This window comes from Macaca thibetana, chromosome 10 (genome assembly GCF_024542745.1).
Source record: "Macaca thibetana thibetana isolate TM-01 chromosome 10, ASM2454274v1, whole genome shotgun sequence".
NCBI lineage: Eukaryota > Metazoa > Chordata > Mammalia > Primates > Cercopithecidae > Macaca > Macaca thibetana.
The window spans coordinates 29,752,524-29,776,290 of NC_065587.1; the positions used below are offsets into that span (position 1 = coordinate 29,752,524).

Consider the following 23,767-nt stretch of genomic DNA (forward strand, 5'->3'; position numbering starts at 1 on the left):
AGTTAACTTCTTTGCATGCTTTATTTTCTGTGATTAAAAAGGGAAGCAATTCTCACTAACGCCATTTCTCAGAGGAGAAAACAGGCACAGGGATGTTCTATGACTTCATCACGATCACCAAGGTACAAGTGGGAGCTGGACTTTGTTTTTTTTTGTTTTTTTTTTTTTTTTTAAATTTATTTATTATTATTATACTTTAAGTTGTAGGGTACATGTGCATAACGTGCAGGTTTGTTACATATGTATACTTGTGCCATGTTGCTGTGCTGCACCCATCAACTCGTCATTTACATCAGGTATAACTCCCAATGCAATCCCTCCCCCCTCCCCCCTCCCCATGATAGGCCCCGGTGTGTGATGTTCCCCTTCCTGAGTCCGAGTGATCTCATTGTTCAGTTCCCACCTATGAGTGAGAACATGCGGTGTTTGGTTTTCTGTTCTTGTGATAGTTTGCTAAGAATGATGGATTCCAGCTGCATCCAAGTCCCTACAAAGGACTCAAACTCATCCTTTTTTATGGCTGCATAGTATTCCATGGTGTATATGTGCCACATTTTCTTAATCCAATCTGTCACTGATGGACATTTGGGTTGATTCCAAGTCTTTGCTATTGTGAATAGTGCTGCAATAAACATACGTGTGCATGTGTCTTTATAGCAGCATAATTTATAATCCTTTGGGTATATACCCAGTAATGGGATGGCTGGGTCATATGGTACATCTAGTTCTAGATCCTTGAGGAATCGCCATACTGTTTTCCATAATGGTTGAACTAGTTTACAATCCCACCAACAGTGTAAAAGTGTTCCTATTTCTCCACATCCTCTCCAGCACCTGTTGTTTCCTGACTTTTTAATGATTGCCATTCTAACTGGTGTGAGATGGTATCTCATGGTGGTTTTGATTTGCATTTCTCTGATGGCCAGTGATGATGAGCATTTTTTCATGTGTCTGTTGGCTGTATGAATGTCTTCTTTTGAGAAATGTCTGTTCATGTCCTTTGCCCACTTTTTGATGGGGTTGTTTGTTTTTTTCTTGTAAATTTGTTTGAGTTCTTTGTAGGTTCTGGATATTAGCCCTTTGTCAGATGAGTAGATTGCAAAAATTTTCTCCCATTCTGTAGGTTGCCTGTTCACTCTGATGGTAGTGTCTTTTGCTGTGCAGAAGCTCTTTAGTTTAATGAGATCCCATTTGTCAATTTTGGCTTTTGCTGCCGTTGCTTTTGGTGTTTTAGACATGAAATCTTTGCCCATGCCTATGTCCTGAATGGTACTACCTAGGTTTTCCTCTAGGATTTTTATGGCATTAGGTCTAACATTTAAGTCTCTAATCCATCTTGAATTAATTTTCGTATAAGGAGTAAGGAAAGGATCCAGTTTCAGCTTTCTACTTATGGCTAGCCAATTTTCCCAGCACCATTTATTAAATAGGGAATCCTTTCCCCATTTCTTGTTTCTCTCAGGTTTGTCAAAGATCAGATGGCTGTAGATGTGTGGTATTATTTCTGAGGACTCTGTTCTGTTCCATTGGTCTATATCTCTGTTTTGGTACCAGTACCATGCTGTTTTGGTTACTGTAGCCTTGTAGTATAGTTTGAAGTCAGGTAGCGTGATCCCTCCAGCTTTGTTCTTTTGACTTAGGATTGTCTTGGAGATGCGGGCTCTTTTTTGGTTCCATATGAACTTTAAAGCAGTTTTTTCCAATTCTGTGAAGAAACTCATTGGTAGCTTGATGGGGATGGCATTGAATCTATAAATTACCTTGGGCAGTATGGCCATTTTCACAATATTGATTCTTCCTATCCATGAGCATGGTATGTTCTTCCATTTGTTTGTGTCCTCTTTTATTTCACTGAGCAGTGGTTTGTAGTTCTCCTTGAAGAGGTCCTTTACATCCCTTGTAAGTTGGATTCCTAGGTATTTTATTCTCTTTGAAGCAATTGTGAATGGAAGTTCATTCCTGATTTGGCTCTCTGTTTGTCTGTTACTGGTGTATAAGAATGCTTGTGATTTTTGCACATTAATTTTGTATCCTGAGACTTTGCTGAAGTTGCTTATCAGCTTAAGGAGATTTTGGGCTGAGACAATGGGGTTTTCTAAATATACAATCATGTCATCTGCAAACAGGGACAATTTGACTTCTTCTTTTCCTAACTGAATACCCTTGATTTCTTTCTCTTGCCTGATTGCCCTGGCCAGAACTTCCAACACTATGTTGAATAGGAGTGGTGAGAGAGGGCATCCCTGTCTTGTGCCAGTTTTCAAAGGGAATTTTTCCAGTTTTTGCCCATTCAGTATGATATTGGCTGTGGGTTTGTCATAAATAGCTCTTATTATTTTGAGGTACGTTCCATCAATACCGAATTTATTGAGCGTTTTTAGCATGAAGGGCTGTTGAATTTTGTCAAAAGCCTTTTCTGCATCAATTGAGATAATCATGTGGTTCTTGTCTTTGGTTCTGTTTATATGCTGGATTATGTTTATTGATTTGCGAATGTTGAACCAGCCTTGCATCCCAGGGATGAAGCCCACTTGATCATGGTGGATAAGCTTTTTGATGTGTTGCTGAATCCGGTTTGCCAGTATTTTATTGAGGATTTTTGCATCGATGTTCATCAGGGATATTGGTCTAAAATTCTCTTTTTTTGTTGTGTCTCTGCCAGGCTTTGGTATCAGGATGATGTTGGCCTCATAAAATGAGTTAGGGAGGATTCCCTCTTTTTCTATTGATTGGAATAGTTTCAGAAGGAATGGTACCAACTCCTCTTTGTACCTCTGGTAGAATTCAGCTGTGAATCCATCTGGTCCTGGACTTTTTTTGGTTGGTAGGCTATTAATTGTTGCCTCAATTTCAGAGCCTGCTATTGGTCTATTCAGGGATTCAACTTCTTCCTGGTTTAGTCTTGGAAGAGTGTAAGTGTCCAGGAAATTATCCATTTCTTCTAGATTTTCCAGTTTATTTGCGTAGAGGTGTTTATAGTATTCTCTGATGGTAGTTTGTATTTCTGTGGGGTCGGTGGTGATATCCCCTTGATCATTTTTAATTGCGTCGATTTGATTCTCTCTCTCTTTTCTTCTTTATTAGTCTGGCTAGTGGTCTGTCAATTTTGTTGATCTTTTCAAAAAACCAACTCCTGGATTCATTGATTTTTTGGAGGGTTTTTTGTCTCTCTATCTCCTTCAGTTCTGCTCTGATCTTAGTTATTTCTTGCCTTCTGCTAGCTTTCGAATGTGTTTGCTCTTGCTTCTCTAGTTCTTTTAATTGCGATGTTAGAGTGTCAATTTTACATCTTTCCTGCTTTCTCTTGTGGGCATTTAGTGCTATAAATTTCCCTCTACACACTGCTTTAAATGTGTCCCAGAGATTCTGGTATGTTGTATCTTTGTTCTCATTGGTTTCAAAGAACATCTTTATTTCTGCCTTCATTTCGTTATGTACCCAGTAGTCATTCAGGAGCAGGTTGTTCAGTTTCCATGTAGTTGAGTGGTTTTGAGTGAGTTTCTTAGTCCTGAGTTCTAGTTTGATTGCACTGTGGTCTGAGAGACAGTTTGTTATAATTTCTGTTCTTGTACATTTGCTGAGGAGTGCTTTACTTCCAATTACGTGGTCAATTTTGGAGTAAGTATGATGTGGTGCTGAGAAGAATGTATATTCTGTTGATTTGGGGTGGAGAGTTCTATAGATGTCTATTAGGTCTGCTTGCTGCAGAGATGAGTTCAATTCCTGGATATCCTTGTTAACTTTCTGTCTCGTTGATCTGTCTAATGTTGACAGTGGAGTGTTGAAGTCTCCCATTATTATTGTATGGGAGTCTAAGTCTCTTTGTAAGTCTCTAAGGACTTGCTTTATGAATCTGGGTGCTCCTGTATTGGGTGCATATATATTTAGGATAGTTAGCTCTTCCTGTTGAATTGATCCCTTTACCATTATGTAATGGCCTTCTTTGTCTCTTTTGATCTTTGATGGTTTAAAGTCTGTTTTATCAGAGACTAGTATTGCAACCCCTGCTTTTTTTTGTTCTCCATTTGCTTGGTAAATCTTCCTCCATCCCTTTATTTTGAGCTTATGTATGTCTCTGCGTGTGAGATGGGTCTCCTGAATACAGCAGACTGATGGGTCTTGACTCTTTATCCAGTTTGCCAGTCTGTGTCTTTTAATTGGAGCATTTAGTCCATTTACATTTAAGGTTAATATTGTTATGTGTGAACTTGATCCTGCCATTATGATATTAACTGGTTATTTTGCTCATTAGTTGATGCAGTTTCTTCCTAGCCTCAATGGTCTTTACATTTTGGCATGTTTTTGCAATGGCTGGTACCGGTTGTTCCTTTCCATGTTTAGTGCTTCCTTCAGGATCTCTTGTAAGGCAGGCCTAGTGGTGACAAAATCTCTAAGCATTTGCTTATCTGTAAAGGATTTTATTTTTCCTTCACTTATGAAACTTAGTTTGGCTGGATATGAAATTCTGGGTTTAAAATTCTTTTCTTTAAGAATGTTGAATATTGGCCCCCACTCTCTTCTGGCTTGTAGAGTTTCTGCTGAGAGATCTGCTGTTAGTCTGATGGGCTTCCCTTTGTGGGTAACCCGACCTTTCTCTCTGGCTGCCCTTAAGATTTTTTCCTTCATTTCAACTTTGGTGAATCTGGCAATTATGTGTCTTGGAGTTGCTCTTCTCGAGGAGTATCTTTGTGGCGTTCTCTGTATTTCCTGGATTTGAATGTTGGCCTGCCCTACTAGGTTGGGGAAGTTCTCCTGGATGATATCCTGAAGAGTGTTTTCCAACTTGGTTCCATTTTCCCCCTCACTTTCAGGCAACCCAATCAGACGTAGATTTGGTCTTTTTACATAATCCCATACTTCTTGCAGGCTTTGTTCGTTTCTTTTTCTTCTTTTTTCTTTTGGTTTCTCTTCTCGCTTCATTTCATTCATTTGATCCTCAATCGCTGATACTCTTTCTTCCAGTTGATCGAGTCAGTTACTGAAGCTTGTGCATTTGTCACGTATTTCTCGTGTCATGGTTTTCATCTCTTTCATTTCGTTTAGGACCTTCTCTGCATTAATTACTCTAGCCATCAATTCTTCCACTTTTTTTTCAAGATTTTTAGTTTCTTTGCGCTGGGTACGTAATTCCTCCTTTAGCTCTGAGAAATTTGATGGACTGAAGCCTTCTTCTCTCATCTCATCAAAGTCATTCTCCGTCCAGCTTTGATCCGTTGCTGGCGATGAGCTGCGCTCCTTTGCCGGGGGAGATGCGCTCTTATTTTTTGAGTTTCCAGCTTTTCTGCCCTGCTTTTTCCCCATCTTTGTGGTTTTATCTGCCTCTGGTCTTTGATGATGGTGATGTACTGATGGGGTTTTGGTGTAGGTGTCCTTCCTGTTTGATAGTTTTCCTTCTAACAGTCAGGACCCTCAGCTGTAGGTCTGTTGGAGATTGCTTGAGGTCCACTCCAGACCCTGTTTGCCTGGGTATCAGCAGCAGAGGCTGCAGAAGATAGAATATTTCTGAACAGCGAGTGTACCTGTCTGATTCTTGCTTTGGAAGCTTCCTCTCAGGGGTGTACTCCTCCCTGTGAGGTGTGGGGTGTCAGACTGCCCCTAGTGGGGGATGTCTCCCAGTTAGGCTACTCAGGGGTCAGGGACCCGCTTGAGCAGGGAGTCTGTCCCTTCTCAGATCTCAACCTCCGTGTTGGGAGATCCACTGCTCTCTTCAAAGCTGTCAGACAGAGTCGTTTGCGTCTGTGCAGAGGTGTCTGTGTGTCTTAGTTTACTGTGCCCTGTCCCCAGAGGTGGAGTCTACAGAGACAGGCAGGTTTCCTTGAGCTGCTGTGAGCTCCACCCAGTTCGAGCTTCCCAGCAGCTTTGTTTACCTACTTAAGCCTCAGCAATGGCGGGCGCCCCTCCCCCAGCCTCGCTGCTGCCTTGCCGGTAGATCACAGACTGCTGCGCTAGCAACGAGGGAGGCTCCGTGGGTGTGGGACCCTCCCGGCCAGGTGTGGGATATGATCTCCTGGTGTGCCTGTTTCCTAAAGCGCAGTATTGGGGTGGGAGTTACCCGATTTTCCAGGTGTTGTGTGTCTCAGTTCCCCTGGCTAGGAAAAGGGACTCCCTTCCCCCTTGCGCTTCCCAGGTGAGGCAATGCCTCGCCCTGCTTCAGCTCTCGCTGGTCGGGCTGCAGCAGCTGACCAGCTCCGATCATCCGGCACTCCCCAGTGAGATGAACCCAGTACCTCAGTTGAAAATGCAGAAATCACCGGTCTTCTGTGTCGCTCGCGCTGGGAGTTGGAGACTGGAGCTGGGGAGCTGGACTTTGAATAGAAGTCTACCCATGCTCCTAAAGTTGAGCCATCCTCCAAGGAAAGGACAGCACTGTAAAAGCTCAGTGAATGGGATGGGAGACTTCACTAAGGCCTGACCAGGCTGGTACCCTGATATCCAACTTCCAGCCTCCAGAACTGGGAGAAACATAATTCTGTTTTTGATCAGCTCCCCAGGCTATGGTTCTTTGTTGTAACATCCTGAACTAGCCCAGAAGTGCGATTCCATCACCTGTGTCATACTCCATCATTCAGAAGGGAGTCACTAAGCCCTCAGTGCTGTCTTTGTGGGTGCTGCCCACCCTAGGCTGAGATGAGGCACAGGGTCTGGGTCTAAATAAAATGGGAAGGCACTGGAAGGTGCAATGTCAGAGGAGGAGGATGTCTGAATTTCATTTAATCTCAACCTCTACTGGTGCAGCATGAAAGAGGAGGTCCAGAGCAAAAGTGTCTTCTCCTGAGATCACACTGTGAACCCCAGGCCCACTGGAGTTCTCTTCCATGCTACTTCTCACTCCTTTTTGAATTTCCTCCATCTGTAAGTGTGTGCAATATCTACAGGGAACACCATACCATGAGTTTTATAAGATCTATCTCAAACACACCTCATGAGTTCCCTAGGAGGGAGATGCTAGCGTAACCCCCATTGTGCATGCTGGGGAGGCCCCAAAATACCAAAGGAGTTCTCTAGGGTCTCACAACTGCTAAGATAAAGGTTGTTTGACCCAGAACTGTCTCCTCAAACCTGGGACCCTGGTTACATCCAGGTCTTCCCAAGGTGCTGAAGGGGCACACTTTGGCATAATGGTGAACAGGTAAGGAGTTGATGGGGGAGGGTGAGCGGCCAGAAGCCCAGTGGGGCCTTTGAGTAGGTCTGATGGAAAGGAGGTGCTTACAGGATGGAACCTACAAGATGTGACCTCACTTCCTTACTGACAGACCCCAACAGAACTTAGAATTCTGGTAACTAGGCACCCATATTATACACACAGCCCCATTTCCAGCTCAGTTGGTAGTCGACACTGGAGAGAACACCATGTTCTCCTGCTGTGTCCCAACATGCTGCCGACCTCCTCGTCGCAGAAGAGGCCAAAATGAGACTGTTTCTCGAGAATATAGACATTGGTACAACCCTCACCCTCGACGCCTCTGGCCCTTTGCCAGAAGGCACCCACAGGTAACACAGGGCCCAGGGCAGGCCCGTCCAGGCCAGGCCTCAACTGTGCCCACTAGGGCAGTGCTGAGCCCCTCCCCATGTGTTTGGGGGAAACAGGAGAAGAGGGGCCCTCCCTGGACAGGAGCAGGTAGGTTGTCGGGGGTTGGGAGCCTGGTCAGTATGTCAGGTTCACAGCCCAGACCATGCCTTCAGGATGGGAAGGTGAGTGTCGAGGACACAGTTTGTCTGCTCAGATCTGAATCCCAAGACCTCAAGCTGTCATCTGCCGGAGACCTCAAGCTCCTCTGGCTGGAGGTCTATGCAGATGCTCCTATGTGCCAAATCCTGTTGGGGAAGGGGGCGCCAGGGAGGAGTTCTAATGGGGGTGTCCCACTATGGGGTCAGCCAGGCAGGCCACTGACACCTCTTCGCCTGGCTCTCTCTCTTTGCAGAGCTCCACACAGCAGATCAAGCAGGAGCTGTTGGATGGATTCCATTTCTCCATCTTCTTCAAAGAAGGGCAGGGGCCCCCTGCTACCAACCACGGCCACTGCTGGTCTGGGGTGAGACTGGACACAGAAGGGTCTCCACAGACAGGGACTCTAGAAAACCAGGGTGGACCCAGGACTCAAACACGAATATGGGGACTCCCTAGGCTCTGTCCTAGGGCTTTCACACTTGAGTGAGCCACTGTCCTCTCCCTAAGGAATCTGGCTACCGTTAGTCCCCAGTGGCAACTTGGTTACAGGCAAAGTCCCTTTCACCTATCAGAGGAAGATCAGAGAAAATCCTTCTGTTTTCACTTTCTGCTATGCCAGGAGTATCTCAGCATGTTGCTACAAGAATTGGGTACAATGGTAACACTGTAGCAACATACTCATACTGTTACCATTTTAACTCCCCACTCTAATTGTATGTCTGGCAACAGGAAGCTCCCCTGCCCTGCCAACCTATTCCAGGATTTAAAATCCAGCACCTCTACACAAACAAGTTGGGGGGGTGGTGATTACAACAAAAGAAGGTGAAGCTACTCTATGCATCTGTGTTTAAAGTGTCATCTCACAGAACTCATCCCTGCAGACCCACCAGGCAGCTGCTGCACCCTCGCATGTCACTGTAATATTCCTTAAGGGAGGCCATGTTCCACAGCGGGTCAGCATCTCAGTGCTGGTGGAGCCTGTTGTGATAAAATTCCCTTTCTAGGCAGCCTTTCTACAGGGAGCATAATCCTATGTGTGTCCTAATAGGCTGGAGCAGTTTGCCAGGGCTGCCATAACATGCACGCTGACTGAATGGCTTAACCACAGAAATCTGGTTCCTCACAATTCTGGAGACTGGAAGCCCAATGTCAAGCTGTCAGTCTGGGGTGGTTTCTCTGGGCCTCTCTCCTTGCCTTGGAGATGGCTGATTTCTATCTCGGTCAGGACAGGGTCTTCTCTTGAATTTCTCTGTGCGCTGACCACCTCTCCTTGTAAGAAGCCCAGGCCTATTAACTTAGGGGCCACCCTAATGAACTCACTTCTCCTGAATTACCTCTTGGAGAACTCTGTGTCCAAACACAGTCACATTCTGAGTCTCTGGGGTTGAGAATAGAAACAGTTACATTTGGGGGAGGGGACACAATTCAACCCATAAAATACACAAATCCCCTGCGGAAGACACACACCCGGGAAAGGGAAATCTGGGTGAAAGGATGTGCAGATAGCAAGTTTCAACAGGTGTAGCCAGTTGACTTTCCAAAAGGGCTCCAGCTGCTCACAGGGTCACCAGCAGCCTCTGAACGTAGCTGCTTCTTTGAACACAACCTCCCCTGAATACTAACATGTTCTTAACTTTTTGTCAATCTGCTGTCTGTGTGGCAGAGAGAAAATCACCTTGTTTCATTTCCACTTTAAACCATACATTTCCGTAACCTTTCCCGCTTTCAATACCTGCCTGCGTTTTCTCTTCCACGAGTCGCCTGGCAGATCCTGGGCCTTGGGATGCGCTTCCTCCCACCCTGGAGTCTTCCGGCACTTTCCCCTTGACCAGGGCTGGGATGGCCGTAGCTGTTTCTCCAGACTCACATTCATGTTAAAGAACAAAAACAATCATATCCCTTTAAGTCAAAGGGTTCTTCTAGAGCATCTTGTCCGGTGTGCTGTCACTAAAATAAGGAGGGGATGAGACCTCCCCAGACCCTTCCCTTCCATATAAGAAGCAGAGCCTCAGGTGGCCTAGAGGGAATTTCATCCAGTCCTCCCTGTGGAAGGTGCTCTCTTCTGACCCGGGTGCTGCTGAGCAAGCATCTGACATCCAAAAGCCCGCGTCTCCTCTTCTCCACCATGAGGGTGATTTTTGAGGATTGCAGGGATGATGCTCTTCATGCAGGCTGTTGATACAGAGGGTGCTGTTGCCCCACAGCTCACATTCACCATGCTGATGCCTTGAAGGCATGAATCATTTTATCCTTCCCCATCCTCACATGCAATTTTACCTTGAAAGCCTAGAACCCTTTTCACCATGGGCACCCAGGTTCTCCACATGCACAAGTCCCTGAAGGGTTGATGCTTCTTGGTGTGAGTTCCAGATCCCGATCCTCTGGTGGTTCATGGTGTTACCACTGACTCTCATGTCCCTCCTTGTTCCCCTAGTATGAAAATGAGATCTGCAGGATGCCAACTTTCCAGCCCAGCACAAGGGAGAAGCTGTTGGAGTCCCTGGTTCCAGCCTTTCTAACTAAACCCATCTCCTCCTATGCCACCTGCCTGGGTCCCTCCTGGGACTTTATCACCGTGCCACACTTTTTGGAACTACTGGTTAGAAGGTGAGTGTCCATCCCCTCCAAGGCACCGAGGTGCCTCTGTCCCCTACTGGCTGTGTCTTGAAGATGCACCTCTTGGAGCCTCAGTTGGCTCCTCTGGAACAGGGAGTAATGAGAAGATGAACCTCACAGGGTTCTTGTAGGGACTGAATGATCTAAGACACAGCAAACAAAGGGGTCCCTAGAGCCTAAAACTCTGGACAATCTGCTGTGGGTGCTGTGATTCATGTTTATTACTTTTCTTTTCCCCCTCACTGAAGCAGCTCTCAGCATTCTGCCGCAATGGCCCATCTCTCTTCCTGTTTGGAAAGGCACATAGAAAGCAAGTCTGCAATGGCATTGGTAAACGATGTCTGAGTTTCCTTCTGGCTGGACTTTCTCCTTGATACAGACAGAAGTGGGGTCCCTTCATGCTGAAAAAGGAGCCACAGGCCCTCTCTGACATCTGGAGAGGCTCACTGAGTTTCTCCAATGGTTGGGGTTCACTCATTCAACACATACATACAAAACACTTCATTTGTGCATCGTTCTTCTTGTGACTTGGCATAATTTCATAAACAAGGCAGATGACAATCCCTGGGCCTCAATTCTACTCAGAGTCAGGTGCTCACAGTAGACACAATAAACAAATGGTATCTTCAGAATGTTAGAGGTGAAACCCTCATGGCCTCCTCTACGTATGGTGGCATCCTCCCAGATCCTGACTAGAATGACGGAGCCCAACAAGTATCAACTGGGGGGACTTAGGGTTCTGAAGGGCCTCTTCACCCACAAAACATGGGGGGAAATATGTGGACTCTGGCTGGGGAGAGACTAAAGGAGCCCTGGGGTTCATATGTCTTGTAATTCCCACAACAAGGCTGACATCTGGGGACTTCCCCTGCACGAGGCAAATAGTGAGTTCTGTAAATGGAGACTTAGGTCCCTTGCAAAGGAGATGTGAGGCTGGGGTCACAACTGGCCACTGAGAGACCCATCCCCAGCATCGTGCCTTCCCAGCTCTCCCTGTCCTCCTCCACCCAACATCTGCCCCTACTCTCCTAACCCCAGGACCAGGGGAACGAAAGCTGGAGATTTGATGAGCAACCTGCTCACAAATCAGCCTGGAGCTGCAGTCTTGAGTGCCCAGGTGCACAGTGCTGTGCTCCAGGGCCATTGGGAAGAGAATGTCAGTGGGACGCTGGGGCGCAGAAGGGTCCGTACAGCCCTGCTACATGGCCAGGTCTGCCCCTTCCAGGACAGCACTGATGGCTTGGGGTAGGGTGGGGCTGTCCTCTACACAGGCAGCAAGAGGCCAGGGACCCAGAACCACACAAGGGTGCCCTGGAGGGTTGTGTGGGAGAAGGCCAGGCCTCTGACTCAGCTGTCCACTCCATCACCAGCACCACCGGCTCCATTTTGTTCACCTGGCCCCCTGAAAACACTTCAGTTTGCTGCCAGGCCCTGCAACGGTCATCTTTCTGGATAAAGCTGGCCTTCAGGACCTTCACCTGGCCTGGACTGGGCTTGGAGGACCATCAGGGAATTGTCCTAGGCCAGTTGGTGCTTCCGGAGCCCAAGGAGGCCAAGCCAGATGGTGAGAAGACTTTCCAGGGCTGGTGTTTTCGGGGTACAATTCCCTTAATTTCCATCCAGTCATTTCTATACTTGGAAATCCCAGTGAGGAGTGACTGGAATGGTGACCTTTTCTCCTTTTCCAGATCCTGCTCCACCTCCTGGGCAACACGCATTAACAATGCTGGCCCTGGAGCCAGCGCCACCACTGCTGGCGGAACTGCCGCCTGCTCTGGAGCCAGAGTCACCTGTAGCCCTGGATGCACAAGGATATCTACATTCAACACCAGCACCAGCACCAGGGGAAGGGCCCCCTCCAGGAACAGTGCTGGAGCCACAGTCAGCCCCAGAGTCACCCTGTCCCTGTCCCGGGACTGTCAAGAGCCAACACACTGAGGAGCGGCCTGACATCACCACCTTCCCTCCCAGGCTGCTGGCAGAGCAGCTGACCCTCATAGATGCGGTGAGCAGCTGGGCTTTGCAGGCTGTGCGTCTGGCACCAGCTGTCTCAGACCAGCCTCTCCCTGAAGAGCAGCCAATGCCCTGGGTCCAGTTTCAGCCCCACTTCTTACCAACCATGGGATCTGGATGAGTTTCCTCAGCCACAAGCCTTCCCTGTCTGCATGTGGACAGCAGAGATGGGAAATCCCCCGTGCCAGCTGCACAGAGTGACTGTGCAGACTGAATGACAGGGGATGGACAGAAAGCAGGACAGGGCAGGTGATCAGTGAGGGGCAGGCAGGGCCATGGGTCACTCACCCAGCTGCTCAGGAGCCTCACTACCCTCAGCACTTATTAGGTATCTCATGCATATTAGATTCTATGGCAGACACCCAAACAGAGCCCAGGTTGCAGTTGCTGCAAGGAAACTGCACCGGTATGGAGAGAAGGAGTAGAGGGCTGATTGGGATGGGAGGAAGTAGAGGCCTCAGGATGGGCAGGCCTGAGCCACCTTCTAGTTCTTGGAGTGAGAATGGCCTGGAAGAAAACGTCACTCTCACTTTCCACCCTTGTTGGGTTCTGGGCCATGATGCATTCAGGGCCCTCGGTGGGCAGAAAACCAAATGCAGGGACTCCCACAGGTCTGGAGCATATTTTAAAGCTTTCTCAGCTCCAGCTCTGTTCATGCCAGAGACTGTGGATGACTGTGAGCTCACTTCCTGCCTGGGACTGTGGGTGACTCTGAGCTGGGCTGTGCTGTGTCCGTGACACTCTCTCCTCCCCCAAAGGAGCTGTTCAAGAAGGTGGAACTCTACGAATGCATGGGCTCCATCTGGGGCCAACGACATCAGAAGGGGAGTGAGCATGTGGCACCCACAGTTTGTGCCACCATTGCACACTTCAACAGGCTCACCAACTGTGTCACCACCTCCTGCCTCGGGGACCACAGCATGAGGGCCCAGGACAGGGCCAGGGTGGTGGAGCACTGGATCAAGGTGGCCAGGGTAAGCCATGGTTGGGCCTTGGGATTCCCTCTCTCAAAATGGGGAACTGCCTCTTCTCCGCCATCGGCTTTCAGGATTGGCATCTGTATCTCTAGCCTGAGCCCTGCACATCCCCTAAGCCCTTCTTCCCAGAGCTTCCCTGACCTTGACCCCCATGGCCCAGTAGTGGCTGCTCACTTCTGACCTGGGACCTTCCTTGGGTTGAACTGAAATCTTCCTAGATGAGTGACATTCACTCAGCCCCAGGTGTACCCTCCTGAGGCTCCCTGGGCCTCTGCTTCATTCAGGAAGGGAGATCTCAGCAGAGAGGGCTGAGGCTGAAGTGGGTCGGACTCCAACTCTGGACCTCACAGCTCACTCTTCCCTCTCCAGGAGTGCCTACGCCTCAACAACTTCTCCTCAGTGCACGCCATCGTCTCTGCTCTGCGCAGCAACCCAATACATCGGCTACACAAGACGTGGGCAGGAGTGTCCAGGTGAGGAGCTCCCTCCACGGGAGCACCAGAGTTGACCTAGGGACCCATAGGTCTCCCCATGTGCCCTCAACGACTCTGAAAGGTTCTTGGAGAACAGGGACGGTGGAGGTAGGGATGGGCTGGTGGGTGTGCTCACTAAGCTGCCCTGGACTCCTAGGCAAGGATTTCTAACTCAGGAGGAAGGTTTTTTAACCATCAGGAACAGACTGGAGCCAATTGGAGGCTTTCAGGTGTTTGTACCCAGCAGTGGAACTGTGTCCAGCTGGAAGCTAACTGTGAACACGCAGGGGCTCATGTGAAGTGGAGATGGGCCAGGGGAGGAGCACGACAGTCCCACCCTGGTCCTCTGGAGCCCTTGTCATCAGATGACCCCACTGGAAACTCTCACGCAGGAAGCCGAGATTCATTGAGTTTTCAAACAAAAGGGATTGGAACTCACAAATCTCCCCCGTGATTCCCAAATTTACCCTTTTTTCTTTCCTCTGTCAATAGCAAGAGCACAAAATATCTAAAAGAACTCTGCAAAAAGGACACTGCAGTGAAGAGGGACCTGCTGATCAAGGTACAGTGGAGTCTGGGAGATGCGGCACAAGTGTTTAAGGGTCAGAGAAAAGAGTGAGTTTGGAAGGGCATTGGACCTGGTGTGCAGTGGTTATTTTGTAATGTTTTGACTTACCTACAAAAAGTGCACTTGAAAAATTCCCTCCAGGCCTACTTTGGGCAAACAGGAGAGAGGTGTGTGGGTCCATGGGCGCGTGGGGGCACGGGGACAGGAGGTCCTGGAAATGGGATGTGGCAATGGCTGCTGGGCTTCTGAGTGGGGGTGATGAGCTGCAGCATTAGCAGGGCTCTGGCTCCCATGCTGGTCAATGCTGCTGGCATGGAGCTTCCTCCAGGCTGGGGGTGGTCATTGTAGGTGGGACTTTCTTCCTTCCTCAAACTGGCAGCAATTCCTCAGGAAGCCAGGCCTCTGCTGCTGCATCTGTCTGCAGCGCACCTCCATGGGCAGGGACTGCAGTCCACACTGGGGGAAACAACAACAGAGGAAGCTCATGTGCCAGGGAGTCCAGTAGACTGCCCAGCTATGGGTACCAATGGGCAAACTCAGGACACATGTATGTGCTTGCTGGGACTCCCCGCTCTGCCCTTTGCAGACATCTGAAAATGGTCGTGTCACAGGATTCTCACCAGTTAGCAGTGACACATGCTCATGACAAGTATCTGGGGGATCCATGCATTCCTAGGGGATTCTCCCTGACCAGATCTCAGAAACCTCCATGCAAATGAGAAGGCAACATGCCACCCCACCCAGGATTCTGGAAAACCCTGCCATATCCGTCAGAGATGTCGCCTCAGGAGGCCACATCCTGAGTGGAGGAAGAGAGAGTTCTGTGCATGGAACTCCCCTGGGGGATCACTGACGAGGCCAAACCGTGGATTTGGCATGGCGCAAACCCAGTTTGTGTGGCAGAGACTCCGGTGGGGCTCAGATACGCAGGTGCCATTTAACCAGGTCTCCTAAAATGCCCTGTCCCTTTCCCATCACGACTCTGCAAGGCTGGAGTCCTAGACACTCAGAGACTCCAGAGAACAAGACCCTGATGGGTGGTGGTGCTGGGATGTGGGGTGAAGGCAGCCGAGACAGAGCCTCCAGTAGGGGGAGGAGGTGCTCTCTCTTTTGGGGCCCTGGGGAGTCACTGCCCACTCTTGGTCTCTGTTTCTTTATCTGGAAAATGAAGGGATGCTGAGCCTGTAGTGCGGGCCTCACAGGGTGGAAATGAGGTTCGAGAAAAGAAAGCAATTGGAGGGTGCTCCTGAATGGTTCTTCCTCAGAGGGATGAGGGGGAGAACAATGACAACAGCTACAGGAAACAGTACTCAGGAGGCCCTGTGAGGTAGCTGTGGTTTTCATGGCTCTTTACAGAAGAGGAAACAGTCTCAGGGAGGCCTGGCTGTATGATTGGGTGACACACACAGGGAGTGTGGAGCTGGCCAGTGGTATGAACACTGTGCCAGGTGACTCACGCCAGTCCCTGGGGTTCCAAGTGTGGGGTGGCTGGGGTATAACTGGGGGAAGGGAAGACAGCCTCACTGTCCCTGTCCCTGACACCTGGCAGGCGGGGAGCTTTAAGGTGGCCACCCAGGAGAGGAACCCCCAGAGAGCCCAGATGAGGCTGCGGAGGCAGAATAAGGTGAGTGAGACTGTGGCATGGAGGGACCGCAGGGGATCAGAGGACAGGGCTCTTTTCCCCACCAGCTGGAGACCTCCGTATCAAGACAGCGGGGGCTTCCTCCCCAGCCCTGTCCTCCTATGGCCACTGGGCCTGGAAAACCTCCATTGGAGAGACCAGAGCAAGGGTCTGGGAAAGCAGAACTCAGAGTGGATGTGGGGAAGGGTAAGGCTGGGACCACAGGCCCTTGTGACTTGTTAAAATCCCACCATAGAGGTAACTTGGAGGTCAGCTGGAATAGAGGAGGCAGAGAATTGGGAAAGGTAGCTGAGGGTCTTTGGCTGCTACAACTGGGAGACCTGGGGAGGGGGGTTCTGGGAGACAGGGGCTGATGGGATTTCATGGGACAGGGCCTTGGGCAGGCACCTCAGGGTCAATACTCATCACCACTACCCCTCCCACCTCCCCACCCCTCCATGGCACAGGGCGTGGTCCCCTTCCTGGGGGATTTTCTGACTGAGTTACACAGGTTGGATTCGGCCATCCCGGATGATCTGGATGTGAGTGAGCCTGGGGCAGGCTGCTTGGGAACCAGGATCCTGAGGCTTGGGAGGAGAGGGGCCTGGACGGAGCCCTTAGATCTCAGCCCTTGGAAAACCTCCTCTCCTGAGAGTCTCACAGCTGCTCCTGTGGGAGGGGGGTGCCAGGCCCATCTCATTACCTCTGACTGACAGAGGCTCCATGGCAGTCACCAGTCCCTATCCCTGAGTGGTGAAGCTGCAGAGCTGCCTGACTGCAACGATGCTGAGCTGTGGGCTGAGCTGGACTCAGCCTCTCCCTAGGGTAGTCCCATAATAGGAGGGTGAAATTGAGCCTTTCCAAGGGCAGGCAATTCCAGGGTCACTGAGCACTTTCTTTCTATGAGAGACCTCAGTTTCTCTGTCTGTCATCTCAGAGGGTTGGGGCAGAAGGTCCCTGAGCCTCAGCTCCCATGCCCCCTGCCCTAGAGCCCGGAGCCTGAGGCAGGTTCAAGTTCTGTCATGTGCACATCCCCTGACCCTGGTGGCCCTGGCAGTAGTGCAGCATGGGAAGGGATGGGGTGGGGCTGTTGTGGGCCAGGGACCTTTCTGATGGGCTCTATCTGACTTCCAGGGCAACAGCAACAAGAGGAGGAAGGTGAACAGCTGGGGCATTCTCGTTGGATGAGGTTGGGGATGTGGACGTCACAGTCCACCCTGGGCAGGACACTCCCTGGCTCCATCCTCTACATCTTAGGTTTACTGGGAGGGTTTGACACACACAGGAGGAGGAGGAGACCTATCCCAGTGGAGAGAGTGGGAAAGGCACTGGAATCAAAGACCAGTTCCTGCAGGAGGGGCTGTTCACATCCAACTCTGAGAACAGGCTGGGGGCTGCATGGGGCCCCTTCACAGAATGGCCCCAGGGACCAGCCCCTTCTCCCTGCCTGCCAAAGGTCCCCTCAGTGTCTTCCACCCAGGCCCTGTCAGCATCCTGTCCTCTGTCTCTAGGAGGTCCGAGTTCTGCAAGAAATGCAGCTGCTCCAAGTGGCTGCCATGAATTACAGGCTTCGGCCTCTGGAGAAATTTGTCACTTGTTTCTCAAGAATGGAGCAGCTCAGTGAAAAGGAGAGGTGAGGGCCTGGCACATGGGCAGAGGGTGGGAGAAGGCTCTCCATTTTTTTTTTTAATGTGGTCTGGCTCTGTCGCCCAGGCTGCACTGCAGTGTCACCATCTCTGCTCACTGCAACATCTGCCTCCTGGGCTCAAGCCCTTCCTCAGCCTCCCAAGCAGCTGGCACTACTGCTATCCACCACCGTGTCCGGTTGTTCTCCTGTTGTTGTTCTGGTACAGGTGGGGTTTCACGATGATGTCCAGGCTGGTCTCAAACTCCTGGCCTCAAGCAATCCACCCACCTCAGCCTCCCAAAGTACTGACAGTACAGGTGTCAGCCACCCCACCTGGCCTAGAGGAGGCTCTCCTGTGGACAGCTGCAGAGAGCCTATGGCCATGACTCCACCACCAGCATCAAGCCCTGTTGCATGGGGACTGCTGGGGACCCAGGATTCCAGCTGGGCAGGCAATGAGAAGGGACCCGATGTGTGGCTCATGGTGGCCTCACAGCTGCCTCTCTGTCCTGCAGCTACAAGCTGTCCTGTCAGCTGGAGCCCGAATCCCAGTAGGCTGGAAACATCCTGCAGTGGCTGGGGCCCTATTGGGATGCTGGCCAGAACACCAGCTCTGCATCATCCTTCACCCAGACCAGAGACACCAGGAAACCACATCTAGGTGGCTGGCAGCTCAGCTACATCTTGACCCCGCTCCTCAATACCAGCTGCTCCTGCTGGCCAGGGTCAGGCCATGGGACTTTTGCATGTCAGGCGGGAAACCATTTTATGTTTATTTTCTTTAGTGTATAAGTAACGGGTTTTTTTCTTAGCTTTCGTTAAAATAAAATTTTAAAACACTATTCAGAATGTTCTATAGTTGTTGGAATGAGAACAGTAACTCCAGTGCAGTAACCGTATACCAGTCTTTAGGATTCATCGTCTAGCATGTCAAATTGAGGCTATGGCTGAACAAGTCATGGAATAGCGTTCGCGTTACACCTGCCAACCGTTTAATGTTTTCCTTCTTTATTCAAATTAATTATTGCTAACTCTGTTTAAGGAAAAAAAAATAAAACAAACAAACAAAAAAACACTTAAAAACCACAGTATGTCACCCAATCTATGTCACTTGTTCTACTGACCAGTTACTCTCAAACTTAAATTCTAGTTAAATTCAAGTTCCACTGGGTTACTCTACTTTTTTAAGTTGTAAATATTGAATGAATCACTTAAATATTTACTGAAGGGCTGGAGATGGGAGGTATTTATGCCAGTGGTAGGGCTGGCCTTCTCCAGAAGTCCTGTGCACAAGGGAGCTGGCCATGAGTCTCCAGGAAATACAGATAAACTTTTCCCACTATGGATCTTCCCAGACTTTCTGACACCTCTCCCCTAAGGGAACATCAAGGAAGGAGAGAATTGTTTGAACCCAGTATCTAAAGGATGTCCCACAGCTTAATTTGAACACAAGCCCCATTGTGGTATATCAGACAAAAACAAGTCAAAGAAATCAACATTTCAGGGTCTGAAATATGATACCCCCAAATCAACACAAAATAAACACTTCAATCCAGTCCTGGAGCCACAAAGCTCCTATAAGAAAAGTGGGAGTTTATTTCAGCAAAACTTGTGTCTATGCATGCAGTTTGCAAAAAAGAAAGAAAACAAAAGCAAAAAGTATCTATGGCAGCAAACCCTTAGGCCATGCAATTGATTTGGCATTACTTTTTCTTTCTTATTTTTTGTTCTTTTTGGATGGGACACAAAAATCACTGCTAACAAATATAAATACAAACACATGGGACTATACATCATTTGAGAGCTTCTGCATGGGAAAGAGAAACAATGAACCATTAAAGAAGGCATCCTGATGAGTTCATGTCCTTTGTAGGGACATGGATGAAGCTGGAAACCATCATTCTCAGCAAACTATTGCAAGAACAGAAAACCAAACACGGCATGTTCTCACTCATAGGTGGGAATTGAACAGTGAGAACACTTGGACACAGGAAGGGGAACATCACACACTGGGGCCTGTGGTGGGTCCGGGGGTTGGGGGAGGGATAGAATAGGAGATATACCTAATGTAAATGATGAGTTAATGGGTGCAGCACACCAACATGGCACATGTATGCATATGTAACAAACCTGCATGTTGTGCACATGTACCCTAGAACATAAAGTGTAATAATAATAAAAAAAAGAAGGCATCCTACGCATTGAAAGAAAGTTCAGCAGAAACATATCTGTGAAAGGGGTTGCAATCTAACATGTATGAGAAACTAACACTACTCTGGGAAAATGAACAAAATCTAATACCCAAGCTAAAACTGGGCAAAGAACCTCAACAGGCACATCTGAAAAGTAATCACGAAATTGACTGACAGGTCAAAGAGAAGCTGCTCAACTTCACTAATCATCACACACATGTCTAAGTGCAAACCACACTCAGATACCTCTCACTCTAATTAGGATGAAACTTACCAAAAAAAAAAAAAAAAAAAAACCCATACATTCACAGGCAGTGGCCAATGTAGAAGTGCAGAAAAAGAGATTTTATACACTATTGGTGGGAATGTACATTACTATACACACGAAGGAAAACAGTTGAAGGTGCCTTAAACATTTTACAACTACCCGTTCACCTAGGAATACCACCACTGGTTACACACAGAAAGCGCATGAAATCTGTTATGTTGAAGAGATATCGGCCTTCTTATGGCAATTGAAGCACTATGCACAATAGTGAAGGTATCCAATCAACCTACCTGTTCATGCATAGATAAAGGGATAAAGAAACTGCGGTACACAATGGAATCCTCCTTGGCCATAGAAATTCATGAAACCATGTCATCTGCAACAACGTACAGAAACCTGGAGGACATGATCTTCCATGAAATGAGCCAGGAAGAGAGAAATAAACACGGCATGATTCCATGCCTATGAGAATGAGATCAACTTTGTCTCTAAATGACTTTATCTCCTAGTAGAACATTCCACAGTAGTGAAGAGAGCCTGGGGGTTGGGGAGGCAGCACAGGAACTGGGAAATGGATGCAATGTTACACTCAGATGACAGGAATAAATTCAGCTGTTCTACTCCACAGCAGGATGTCTAGAGTTAACTGTATCCTACCATATTTTCCAAAAAAGGCTGAAAAGAAGGATTCTGAATATTGCAACCACAGAGAACTAATAAATAATAACTACACAAGGTAACAGAGATAGTCAGTCAATCCCTTGCTTTCATCATTACACAAGGTACATATGCATGGATTAAAATGTCCCACTCTACTCTTTAATTGTATAACTTTACTAGAGAGCAAATTGGTTTTAAGGACATAGAAATAAACAATGCTGAAGTTCATGTGAGACCAGGAAATGCCCTGCATTTCCAAAGAAATTCTGAGAAATCCAAACTACATTGGATGCATGACACTCCCTGATGTGAAATTGCACTCAAACTCTAGGGACCTGCTTCCACATGGATGAGTGGAAGAGAACAGAGAACCTGTAATCCCACACACTTCATACCACCTGATGCTGCATGAAATACACAATGATGAGTAATGGGGAAAGAACTCCCTTTTCAATAGTCTTGGGATAAATGGCGAACCATATGCAGAAGAGTAAGTAACACTAGGCATCTACTTCTCACCATGTATCAAAGTTCACTCAGATGAATGAAAGATGTAAATGGAAGACCTCAAAGTACAAAAATCCTACAAGAGACCCTAGGAAATACCCTTCTTGACATCAGCTTTGACAAAGCATTTATATGCCTAAGACCCCACATGACACTGCAACAACAGCAATAATCGACATGTGGGACCTAATACACTAAAGAGCCACCACACAACACAAGAAATTACCCACAGAGTAGACAGACGACATACAAGATGAGAGAAAATGTTCCCAAACTATGCACCAGACCAAGTTCTAATATCCAGAATCTACCTTAAAGACCTTACACAAATCAATTAGCAAAACCACCCTCATAATTAATAGGCAATGGATATAAACACAGACTTCTCAAAAGATGATGATGAGCAACCAACGAATTGAAAATATGCTCAACCTAATTATCAGAGAAATATAAATCAAAAGCACAATGAGATATATCTCACGCTGGTCAGAATGGGGATAACGCAGTTAAAAAAAAAAAAAAAAAGGACACTGGCGAGGCAGCAGAGAAAGAGGACACTGGTCCACTTTTGGTGAAAATGCAAAGTAGTTCAGACACCATGGAAAGCACTTCGGAGAGATTGCTCAAAGAACTTGAACCAGAACTACCATCTGACCCAGCAATCCCACCACTGGGGTATACACAGAGGAAAAGAAATCCTTCTCTCCAAAACACACATGCACACAAATGGTCATGGCAGCAGTATTTACAATGGCAAACACATGAAATCAGCCTAGGTACCCGTCAACAGTGGATCAGAAAAGGAAAATGTGGTACATATATACCACAAAAAACTAGGCAGCCATTAAAAAAAAGAGAGAGAAGGAAATCATGTCCTTGGCAGCAACATGAAAGGAGCTGGAGGCCATTATCTAAAGAGAAATAAGGAAAAAACAGAACACCAAATACCACATGTTCTCACTTATAAGGTGGAGCTAACATTGAATACACCCTACCGTAAAAGTGAAAACAACAGACACTGGTGACTACCCGATGAAAAAGGAAGAAGGGATGAGGTATGTGCTGAAGACCTACCTGGTGGGTACACCCACTGCCTGCATGATAAGGTTGCTTGGACCCCAAGTCTCAGTGTCATGGAATATACCAAAGGCAGTAACTAATCTGCATTTGTACCCTTTAGTCTATAATAAACATAGAAGTTTTGTCACAAAATACAAACTTAGAAGCTAAAAGCATGAATGAAAAACACAAACTTTTATAATTATCCAAACAATCTTTTATTGGCATAAACTAAGAAAGTGGACAGAATGAGTAAACCAAATATTCAACCCCAATTTACATATAGTGAACACGTTTTTCAAAAGAACACCAAAAAGATGCAATTGGAAAAAAAAAAGAGCCTGTTCAATAGATGATTTTGAGCAAACTGAATATTCACATACAAAACACTGAAATAGGACCCTTATGTCACGCAACACAAAAATCAATGCAAAATACATTAAAGACCTAAAACTCAATTCTGAAACCACAAAACTCCTACAAGAAAACATAGGGTGTGCATTATTTTAGAAAAGAAATCCATACATGTAGGCTGCTAAAGGTATTTAAAAAACATTAAACCAAAGGAAACACTCCAAGAAAACACCGATAGACAAGGTAATGGATTGGCATTTTCACTGAAAAGCTGGAGACCCGGTTCCACAGAACAGTGGAACACATTAGAAGACCCAGATATAAACCTGCACACCTGAAACCATCGATATTTGAAAAAAAAATCAACAAAAATAAGCAATGGAGAAAGGACTCCCTATCAGCAAGTGGTGCTGAGATAAGTGACCTAGCTAGATGTAGAAGAAATAACACTGGGCCCCTATGTCTCACCATGTACAGAAAGCAACTCAAAATGAATCAAAGATTGAAATGTAAAACGCTGGGCTGGACACAGTGGCTCATTCCTGGAATCCAAGCACTCTGGGAGGTCGAAGCAGGCGGATGACTTGAGGTCCTGGAGTTTGAGACCACCCTGGCCGACATGGTGAAGCCGATGTCTAAGAAAAAACCAAAAGTTAGCTGGGCGTGGTGGCACGTGCCTGTACTCCCAGCTACTCAGGAGAATGAGGCAGAAGAATCACTTGAACCCAGAAGCTGGAAGGTGCAGTGAGCCGAGATCACTCCATTGCATTCCAGCCTGTATGAGAGAGTGAGACTTGGTCTGTAAATAAATACGTAAATACATAAAAATCCAATACCTGAAACTATTAAAAAAAAATCCTGCATGAGAATCTAGCAAATACCCTTCTTGACAGAGGCTTTGGCAAAGCATTTATATGTCAAGTCCCCAAAAGCAATGGCAACAAAAACAATTACTGATAAGTGGGACCTAAAACACAAAAGAGCTGCTGCACAGAACAAGAAACAACCACAGAGTCAGCACACAGCCTATAGAATGAGGGAAAACATTCCCCAACTACACATCTGAAAAATGTCTAATATCTACGATTTACCATAAAGACCTTAAACAAATAAAATCAGAAAAAAAAAAAAAAAAAAAACTTATAAAAGGGCAAGGAACATGA

The 23,767-nt window shown here is 47.4% G+C and overlaps 1 protein-coding gene and 1 long non-coding RNA gene across 5 annotated transcripts in view; one reads left to right on the top strand and one right to left on the bottom strand.

Moving 5' to 3' along the window:
• Positions 1-7,315: 7,315 nt before the first annotated feature.
• Positions 7,316-18,349, top strand: LOC126929778 (ral-GDS-related protein-like). 3 transcript variants are annotated; one of them, XM_050746438.1, is made up of 12 exons: positions 7,316-8,033; positions 10,104-10,276; positions 11,656-11,849; positions 11,974-12,290; positions 13,057-13,272; positions 13,645-13,748; positions 14,241-14,310; positions 15,866-15,940; positions 16,405-16,479; positions 17,072-17,095; positions 17,449-17,570; positions 18,080-18,207. In XM_050746438.1, exons 1-12 carry the CDS (start codon positions 7,866-7,868, stop codon positions 18,117-18,119), a joined length of 1,578 nt encoding a protein of 525 aa, XP_050602395.1. In that variant the 5' UTR covers positions 7,316-7,865; the 3' UTR covers positions 18,120-18,207. The 3 variants fall into 3 exon arrangements, with proteins under 3 accessions (XP_050602395.1, XP_050602394.1, XP_050602396.1); XM_050746437.1 differs by lacking the exon at positions 7,316-8,033 and adding an exon at positions 17,791-17,881 and having other exon boundaries at positions 9,822-11,530; positions 18,080-18,349; XM_050746439.1 differs by lacking the exon at positions 7,316-8,033 and having other exon boundaries at positions 9,822-11,530.
• A 3,356-nt stretch (positions 18,350-21,705) lies between these two features.
• Positions 21,706-23,767, bottom strand: part of LOC126929789 (uncharacterized) — a 95,278-nt gene continuing 93,216 nt past the window's right edge. For both annotated transcript variants that reach the window (XR_007717262.1, XR_007717261.1), the window contains one exon: positions 21,706-23,239. This is a non-coding gene — a long non-coding RNA (uncharacterized LOC126929789). The remainder of the gene's footprint in view (positions 23,240-23,767) is intronic.